General features: G+C 38.2%; 1 protein-coding gene across 2 annotated transcripts in view; it reads right to left on the bottom strand.

The window, feature by feature from the left end:
- Positions 1-1,078: 1,078 nt before the first annotated feature.
- Positions 1,079-10,577, bottom strand: part of dgcr8 (DGCR8 microprocessor complex subunit) — a 36,308-nt gene continuing 26,809 nt past the window's right edge. The window contains exons 13-15 of one of the 2 annotated variants that reach the window (XM_062051639.1): positions 8,072-8,199; positions 4,537-4,650; positions 1,079-2,551 (exon numbers count right to left, since the gene is read on the bottom strand). In XM_062051639.1, coding sequence (XP_061907623.1) covers positions 2,468-2,551; positions 4,537-4,650; positions 8,072-8,199 — 326 coding nt within the window. In that variant the 3' untranslated portion in view covers positions 1,079-2,467. The remainder of the gene's footprint in view (positions 2,552-4,536; positions 4,651-8,071; positions 8,200-10,577) is intronic. The other variant, XM_062051638.1, reaches the window with a different exon arrangement.

Here is a 10,577-nt window from a genome sequence, read left to right as displayed (position 1 = left end):
CCAATCCTACAAAACACTAGCCACTCTCCGCACTCACACTACCGCTCCCTCACCTCGCTCGCCCACACAATCACCTCACATGCTGTCACATATTAAAGGGCCACACATACACTACTCTCATAACACATGCTAACCCATTTGAAGAGTCACCACCGCATTCAAGCAGCCTCTCCTCAGCGAGTCAGGCAGGGCTAAAGCAATAACAAATGTTTTTATAGCAGCAGATTTAAGTCCATATTGCATTAAGAACCAGACTTTGACCCACTTCTATGGTGGAAGAACAATGAGCCCATATATCCTCTTACTGCCAAGTTAGCCAGGCTGGGGGGGAAAAGAAAAGTTAATTCGAGGCTGAGTTGACTTGAAACTGTTTAATGTTGCACTTTTTATATGTAGAAGAAAAGTTTTGTCATTTTATTTAATCTGAGCAACAACTTGAGGCAGTTTAATGTGGATTAACGTGGACCCCGACTTAAACAAGTTGAAAGACTTATTGGGGTGTTACCATTTAGTGGTCAATTGTACGGAATATGTACTGTACTGTGCAATTAAAAAAAAGCACTTTATATGTAGAAAGGTTTTGTTAAGAAACCATTCTGAGCCTTATCTTATTTAGTTTTTATTTGATATATGTTGACCACATTAACCCTGGCAATGGACCCTGTGTGTATATGTATGTTATGCCATTGTTTACACATTTGGTAAATAAATAACCAAAAAATTTATATTTTGTTGTTTTCTTACTGAACCGAACCGTGACCTCTAACCCGAGGTATGTACTAAACCGAAATTTTTGTGTACCGTTACACCCCTAGTTGCCAACTTAGCAACTTTGGAATATTCACATCCTGAGTCTTTCAAAAACGTGACAAGCGAGTTCTCTGATGTTGGGACATTTTAAAACTAACATGAAAGCTTTAAAGAGGCCAGTGCTTTATTTGATTTTCAAGATTTGCTTAGTTTGTGGCTCAATGTGTCTTCTGCTGCATCTGTAAAAATGACACGCCCATGCAATATGGCCAATTATGCAAATTAGATGTCACATCACACAAATAGATTGCAGTCTTGAGGGAACTATGGATGACAGGAAAACACATTCATTTTTCAAATACTGACATTCTAGTCAAGACATTTTTATTTTGCATAAATATCACCAGTCATCGAGCTCATGATGCAAAACATACTTCATATTCTTGGCAACAATCTCTCAAATCACTGGTACAAGTCAAAAGCATAACAATTCTCACACGGACACATTTTTCAAAATAAAATCACAACAGCGTGTGTGAATGACGTCACGAGCCAAATACCTAATACACAGCAGTTATATTTGAGCAAGTATTTTTCCTTTTTTACGGTTTTGTCGGTAGTTTGCAGCAACATTAGGTAGTTATAAAATGCATTTGACTGAATTGGGGCTTTGGTATACTGTTTCATAAGCTTGTGCTGGATTTCATGACTTGACGGCATGATGTCCATGTCAGCCAGCTAAATTTTGCAACGTTGCATTCTGCACAAAATATTGTAGTTAAGATCAGACGCACGGTTCGCTCTCACAAGAAAGCTTACACACAAAAACAATACGCAACATTAAGACACGCCTTTGCACATGCTGTGGACGTACAAAACTAGATGTGCTAGACGATAAATGCTTTATTTTGTAGAGGGGACTTGGTCTTTTACTTTCTGTTTCAAGTTTTAGGTCCAATCGATACAGCCCAGTCCTTTTATGAGTGGATCAACTAAGGCAACATGTAGATGAGATCAATTTAGGGCAAGTGCACCGAAAAATGCCAAGCCAACAAAATGGTAATGGGCATTGGCATTAGTACGCTAATTTAAAGTGGATGTGTTGTAACACGAGCCAAGATGACACATCTGCTTGAATTGAAAAGATCAGCCCAAAGCAGTGATTTAAGAACAGGACACAAGTGTGTAAGAAATGATGAATAGTCATCACTTAATGCATGTTTCAAAGCGTGCAAATCAAGATGACACTCGGACCATTCGGAGGACAAAAAAGCATATTTGTACCCACAGAAATGAACCAATAAAATACACAAGAAATGTTCCTCTTAGATTGAAATGGCACAAAAACAAGTCCCTTACCGCACTAACAAACACAGGTGCGGGTACTGAAATGCGGACATTAAAACAAATGCATGGTAGGTAGTGTTTTGCAGTCAAATGTGCATGCATTGTAGTTTTGTAAGCCATGCTACCTTGTCTGCAGTGCACCATGGGGGATTTTTTTTCTTAGCGAGATGCATCTAGAGAGGTAGATGGTATTTGCTCTGTGTTCTGTTTGTGCATTGTGTCCTACCCTGATGTCTACCAGTCAATCCAACAACACGGGGGAAAAAGAAGCAAGCGGTTCTAAAAGCAATAACGATATGTTCCTAGGCAGCGATTACGCCACAGTGCAGAATGTGTGTGTGTGTGTGTTCTTGCAACCTTCCTGGTGGAGCTAAACATCAACAGTGCAGAGAGGTTCACTCCCTGGCTGGGCAGACTCCATGATGGTCATCTTGGGTTTCTTCCTGGTCTCCTCCTGTTACACAAACAGCATAGAACCTTACAACAGACTGAAGGTGCTGCATGACCCGATGGTGCACTGCAAAAACTGAACTCTAAGTAAGATTAAATATCTCAAATAAGAGTGATATTTGCTTATTTTCTGTCTGATAAAATCATTCTTCTCACTAAGCAGATTTTATGTTAGTGTTTTACTTGTTTTAAGTGTTTTGGTCCTAAATGATCTCAGTAAGATATTACAGCTTGTTGCTGAGATTTGATGAGCTATATTGAGTAAAACATGCTTGAAACTAGAATATCAACTGTTGCAAAGCTGTGTCATCAACACTCACAAGTATAAAACTACTTTTTTAAAGTAATAATTTCTTATTTCAGGCATAAAAAAATATAAATCATGACTTTGACACAATTGTGTCTCATAATTAAAACAGATGACAGCCAAATTGACTTTGCTGTTTTATTTTCAACGAAACAATAGAAAATACGTACTCATATAGTAGTACAGTTGGCACAGTAAGGTAAACTAACAGTTAATATTCAAACATTCAACATTTGACATTTCAAACAATTTTTAACAGAAATAGTTCATGCACATTCAGGTAAATTCCTCAAAATTACAATTAAAACAATTTTGACCGGGGGCCGGGCTGTATATACAGTGTTTCCCACACATTCATTTATTTGTGGCGGCCCGCCACGAAAGAATTACGTCCGCCACAAATTTAAAAAAAATAAAATTTAAAAAAATATATTTATTTCTATTTTTTGTCCTGTCCAGCTTCTCAGGCAAATCATATAGTTGATGTAGATGCCCATATAGGCTGTTCAGATTTACTTTACAAAAGAGAAGTGTAGGATACTTCTCTTGTTGCCTTATTTGTATTTGACCACTACTGTTTTCTGTTTATTTGTTACTGACTGTGGCAGGACACCTCTGCCTCTGTTTCACTTTATGTTGCTGGTAAATAATATGGTTGTAGTTGTAGGCTAAAGTTAAATTATTTAGTTTGCACTAATTAAAGGGGCAGAGCTTTAAGAGACATTTTAGCTTTTATATTTTATAAGATATATTTTTTGTAAGAACCACAATTAATAAATATATTTCAGTGAATAACTTATTGTTCAAATCTGTATATAAATATGTACATGAAGTGTTGTAATTATATTGTAAAATGGATGGATGGACATTTAAAACAAAAATGTTATTAATTAGTAAATATACATTTTTTGAACCTTTTTAGAGAAAATCATATCATTGTAGTAAATTATGCAAATTACTCGATGTCATGGTGACCACGCCCATAGCCACGCCCCCACCGCCACAGGTATCTTGGTAGTTTATGGGAAACACTGATATATGCGCACTAATTGACTGAAAGAGCACGCACTTGGCGTGATGATGTCATGTTATCCATGGAAAAATGCATTTTTAGACCATATGATTTGCCTGAGCGCCTAGGAGACCCCGAGAGTAACAAGCGCTTGCCTTGTTGCCTTTCCATTACGAACAAAACTAGTTTTTACTATAAGTTTGCTGGTTTCTTGCCAAGCGCATATCATTATGTCAAGATAATGGCACAAGCATTTACATCATTTAAGAATATTTTTCATCATATTGAGCAAAAAGGTCTCTTTTTTTTCTACCAAGAAAAGTGCACTTGTTATTAGTGAGAATATACTTATTTTAAGCTATTTTGGGGTTCATTGAGGTTAGCTAATTTTACTTGTTTTGGAAAGTCTTGACAAGCCACATTTCCTTGTTCTATTGGCAGATAATTTTGCTTAGTTCAAATAAAATACCCCTCATTTTTGTATTTTTGAACACTGACTTTTTGCAGTGTACACACGGCCAGGATCGTTTTGTCAACCTGTTAACTTACGGGATCGCCCGTCCTTCTGAAGAAAAGCTATGATGAATACATTTCTTGTGAATGAAAGCTCTTACCCACTTACAATGATTCAAACTGTACTGTGAATACTTAATTGAACGCAACTACTTACCCGGTGTGCAGCCAGTTTCCTCATCTCTTCTTGCAGTTTGTTCAAAATGTGAAGGTTTGGCTTGTTCTTTTTGGCAAACTGCTGCAGCTCAATCACACTTTTGTCAGAGCTCTCCTGTAGGATGAACAGTTTTAGCAACGTAAGCAATAGACTTAAAAAACTATAGAACCTAGGCCGGGGGTCTGCAACCCGCGGCTCTTGAGCTTTTTCGAAAATGTATGAAAATAGAAAAAGATGGGGGGAAAAATATGTTTTTGGTTTTAACATGGTTTCTTTAGAACAGGGGTCGGCAACCCAAAATGTTAAAAGAGCCATATTGGACCACAAATACAAAAAAGTAATCGGTCTGGAGCCGCAAAAAATTAAAATACTTATATAAGTGTTATAATTATGGCAACTCGTGATGTAAGTGGCTAATTAGCTATATTGGCCTACTATCAAAATGTCTATGTGTCGCAGGCTGATGCAAATCTTTGTTGACAGAAATGTTGAAATGTAATATTTATTCTACACATTTTTACAACATTGGAAAACATTAGTAAAACTTCTCAGAGGGTGAGATAACTCCTGGAAATGACTTAGAATGGCCAAAGGTATAGATGTGTGTGTCCAAGTTAAAGGAAACGACATGCTGTCTTCTTCTAATGGATTTATTACAAGATGGGTAAAGTTTGCTGTGGTCTGGAACAGCATGGCGCACTAACAACTATCAGAAATGCGGTAAATATTACATACAGATAATGTTTCATGAAACATGGAAAAATAAACTAAATACACACAGGACATAAGGAAATTGAATGAGCTCAAATATACCTACAATCAAGGCATAATGATGCAATATGTACATACAGCTAGCCTAAATAGCATGCTAGCATCGATTAGCTTGCAGTCATGCACGGACCAAATATGCCCACTCCAACAAGTCAATAACATCAACAAAGCTCACCGTTGTGCATTTACGCACGGCATTAAACGTTTGGTGGACAAAATGAGACAAAGAAAGAGTGGCATAAAACACGTTTTTCTGTGGCAGCGTCGGAGAAAGTTGTACATGTAAACACACTGTTGAGTCACAGTCCACATAACGGTGAGTTCAACAGCCGCTGAAATTAGTAGGACAAAATGGCGCTCACCAAATACTCTCATCAGTGAAGCATACACACAAAGATATCAAACAGTGGGCTTTCTAACAATTAGGAAGGTTTGTGTCGTGTTTGTCTTCCTACAGAAACCATGTTACAACAAAAAACTTTTTTCACCCCTTTTATTTTCCATTTCCATACATTTTTGAAAAGCTCCATGGAGCCACCAGGGCGCCGCTAAAGAGCCACATGTGGCTGACCCCCGCTTTAGAAGGACAAACATGACACGAACCTTCCTAATTGCTAGCAATCCCATTGTTTGTTAAACATGCTTCACTGATGAGAGTATTTGGCGAGCAGCCGTTTTGTCCTACTGATTTTGGCGGTCCTTGAACTCACCGTAGTATGTTTACAAGTACAACTTTCTCCGATGCTGCCACAGAAAGACAGGTTTTATACCACTGTCTTATTTTGTCATCCAAACTTTTTATACTGTGCGTGAATGCACAAAGGTGAGATTTGTTGATGTTATTGACTTGTTGGAGTGGGCATATTTGGTCAGTGCATGACTGCAAGCTAATCGATGCTAGCATGCTATTTAGGCTAGCTGTATGTACATATTGCATCATTATGCCTTGACTGTAGGTATATTTATGAATCAATTTAAGTGGACCCCGACTTAAACAAGTTGAAAAACTTATTCGGGTGTTACCATTTAGTGGTCAATTGTACGGAATATGTACTTCACTGTGCAACCTACTAATAAATGTCTCAATCAATCAATCAATCAATCAATCAATTTGAGCTCATTTAATTTCCTTTACTTATGTCCTGTGTGTATTTAATTTATATTTGCATGTTTCATGACACATTATCTGTACGTAATATTGGCTGAATTTCAGATAGTTGTTAGTGTGCCATGTTGTTCCAGACCACAGCAAACGTTACCTAGCCCGCAAAGATTGTAATAAATTCACTAGAAAAAGACAGCCTGCCGTTTTCTTGGACACACACATCTATACCTTTAGCCATTTCCAGGAGTTATCTCACCCTCTGAGAAGCCTCTGTTTTGCAAATGGTTTAAAAATGTGTTGAATAAATATTACATTTCAACATTTCTGTTCACGAAGATTTGTGTCAGCCTGCGACACATAGTCATTTCGATAGTAGGCTAATATAGGCACTTATATAATGCGTTGCCTCCATTATAGCACTAATATAAGGCTTTTAGGGGCGGTATAGCTCGGTTGGTAGAGTGGCCGTGCCAGCAACTTGAGGGTTCCAGGTTCGATCCCCGCTTTTTAAGTGTTTATAGCCTTTTCACAAATTGTTTCTAGTTTTGATGGCTCAAAATCGGTCAAAAGAAAGCAACGGGCAAGCAAAGTGTGGTTTGAAACTAGAGATGTCCGATAATATCGGCCTGCCGATATTATCGGCCGATATATGCGTTAAAATGTAATATCGGAATCGTTTTTTTTATTATCGGTATCGTTTTTTATTTTATTTTATTTTATTTTTTAATTAAATCAACATAGAAAACACAAGATACACTTACAATTAGTGCACCAACCCAAAAAACCTCCCTCCCCCATTTACACTCATTCACACAAAAGGGTTGTTTCTTTCTGTTATTAATATTCTGCTTCCTACATTATATATCAATATATATCAATACAGTCTGCAAGGGATACAGTCCGTAAGCACACATGATTGTGCGTGCTGCTGGTCCACTAATAGTACTAACCTTTAACAGTTAATTTTACACATTTTCATTCAGTACTAGTTTCTATGTAACTGTTTTTATATTGTTGTACTTTCTTTTTTATTCAAGAAAATGTTTTTAATTTATTTATCTTATTTTACTAATTTTTTTAAAAAGTACCTTATCTTCACCATACCTGGTTGTCCAAATTAGGCATAATAATGTGTTAATTCCACGACTGCATATATCGGTTGATATCGGTATCGGTAATTAAAGAGTTGGACAATATCGGAATATCGGATATCGGCAAAAAGCCATTATCGGACATCCCTATTTGAAACATTCCGAAAGTATCCACAGCGCCGTGCATCCTCCCCCTTTCTTTCACTGCACACCACGCAAATTAACCACGGTAAAATGGATTACATTTTGTATTGCTCATCATTGTTATAGTTAAAGTGTTTTGTGATTTCAAACTGAGTGCGCCACAGGGATAGTGACAGTGTGAGTGCGTGTCCACAAAGCGGCTGCTAACGAGGACAGTTCAGCCAGTTGTTGTCGAGGCTTTTAATAAATACTATGGACAACTGATCATTACCTTCTTGTTATGTTTGTTTGATGTACCAGGGTTTCCCTTACATGTAATCAACTTTGGCTTCAATACGAAAACTTCTCTATTTACGAACACAGTTCAAGAAACAACTAAGGTTGTGATTCCAGATTGATTAAAACTAAAAAAGTGTGCGTGTACCTTCTTGACCATCTTGTTGCTTTCGCGGCCATACATTCGCAGCAGTGAGCCCCAGTTCTTCACATGAGGATGAAGCATCTGCAAAATCTTCTGTGAGGCCAACTGTTTGCCAACCCTCTTGTTCTTGCCTAAATAAAAAGAAGAATTTCTGTTAAACTTTTTAAAACAAAACAACATTTATTTTATTTTATTTGGAGCAATCTACATATTACATAAATATTGTGAATCATTTCTACTACTGCCATATTCATTTGCAAGTGAGCGATGTTTGGACAAAGGTCTGTTCACCAAGTACTTTTGTGCATCAATAGATGAGGGGTTGATGATGCCTCGGTCTACAAAGGGAGTACCGTATTTTTCGGAGTATAAGTCGTTCCGGAGTATAAGTCGCACCGGCCGAAAATGCTTAATAAAGAAGGAAAAAAACATATATAAGTCGCACTGGAGTATAAGTCGCATTTTTGGGGGAAATGTATTTGATAAAAGCCAACACCAAGAATAGACATTTGAAAGGCAATTTAAAATAAATCAAGAATAGTGAACAACTGGCTGAATAAGTGTACGTTATATGAGGCATAAATAACCAACTGAGAACGTGCCTGGTATGTTAACGTAACATATTATGGTAAGAGTCATTCAAATAACTATAACATATAGAACATGCTATACGTTTACCATTTAATCTGTCACTCCTAATCGCTAAATCCCATGAAATCTTATACGTCTAGTCCAGGGGTCGGCAACCTTTACCACTCAAAGAGCCATTTTGGCAAGTTTCACAAATTAAAGAAAATAATGGGAGCCACAAAAATGTTTTTAAAATTTAAAATGAAAAACACCGCATACAAAGCTTAAATGCTTTGTGCTATGTTAACCAGGGGTCTCAGACACACGCACCGGCACGCACTTTAATGTGGAAATTTGATGTTAGTGCGGCCCGCGAGTTTTGAATGAATGGCGCTTGATCGCGTCATACTTGCCAATCCTCTCATTTTTTCCGGGAGACTCCCGAATATCAGGGCGTGATGGCACTGCTTTTGGCGCCCTCTACAGCCTGCCCAAACAGTGTACCTGCTCGACCACATGTAGAATGCAGTTTCAGCTTGCTCACCTAAGTGACAGCAAGGCGTACTAGGTCAGCAGCCACACAGCTTACACTGACGGTATAGCCGTATAAAACAACTTTAACACTGTTACGTTACAAATATGCGCCACACTTTGAACCCACACCAAAAAAGAATGACAAACACATTTCTGTTGAACATATGCACTGTAACACAACATAAACACAACACAACCAATACCCAGAATCCCATGCAGCCCTAACTCTTCCGCTCAACCAGCGCACGGAGGGGGGGTTGATGTGTGGGGGGATTTGGTGGTAGCGGGGGTGTATAATCTAGACTGGAAGAGTTAGGGCTGCATGGGATTCTGGGTATTGGTTGTGTTGTGTTTATGTTGTGTTACGGTGGGATGTTCTCCAGAAATGTGTTTTTCGTTCTTTTTTGGTGTGGGTTCACAGTGTGGCGCATATTTGTAACGTAACAGTGTTAAAGTTGTTTGATACGGCTACCGTCAGTGTAAGCTGTGTGGCTGATGATTAAGTATGCTTTGCTGTCTCCTATGTGTGCAAGTAAAAGCTACATTCAATATGTGGCCGGGCTGGCACGCTGTTTGTAAATGCTATAGAGAACAATTACTACAGTGCAATCAGGGCACTCCCTTAATTTAGTAATTAGAGTGAAAATAGGATTATATTTTCCCTGGGAGTTATCTAGGAGAGGCACTGAGATCCATAAATCTCCTGGGAAGCATCAAAGTGGTCAAAGAGCCGCATGCGGCTCCGGAGCCGCGGGTTGCCGACCCCTGGTCTAGTCTCTTACGTGAATGAGATCAATAATATTATTTGATATTTTACGCTAATGTGTTAATAATTTCACACATAAGTCGCTCCTGAGTATAAGTCGCAGTAGTCCGAAAAATACGGTACACCCCACACATTTTAGCAACTATTTTATTGTAACACTGACTATTACACTTAGACATAAATTTGTGTGGTCAGGGGCCGTACTTATCAAGCTTTTTAGAGTGCCATTTTACACTTAAGTCCTGAGAATTAGCGAAATTTAGTCCTACTCTCAAACTTAAGAATAAAAGCTTTTTATCAAAGTTCTTAAGTCTAAGAATCACTCCTACTCTCCGCGATATTTAAGAGACCTTCAGAGGTGTCTTAAGTGGTTAGGAGTTGCCAGCAGGGGATGGCACTGAGGCGAGAGAGACGTGTGCGAACGTTCAGGGAACGGAACAATGTTTTTTTTTTTTTTGATGACGAGCAGCTGATCAAACGGTATCGTTTAGACAGAGCGGATATTATTTTTGTCACAGATTTAATACTTTTCGATTCCTTGTTGATTTCTGCATGTGGCTGCAGTGGGCTAGTATATATAGAGCCACCCACACCAGTTTCAAATTAGTTGCCTAATTAATGAATTGGAAAGAAAATGTT

The sequence above is a fragment of the Entelurus aequoreus genome, linkage group LG06 (genome assembly GCF_033978785.1).
Source record: "Entelurus aequoreus isolate RoL-2023_Sb linkage group LG06, RoL_Eaeq_v1.1, whole genome shotgun sequence".
Lineage (NCBI taxonomy): Eukaryota > Metazoa > Chordata > Actinopteri > Syngnathiformes > Syngnathidae > Entelurus > Entelurus aequoreus.
The sequence above is the reverse complement of the archived record's forward strand: the minus strand, read 5'-3'. Positions and strand labels throughout refer to the sequence as shown.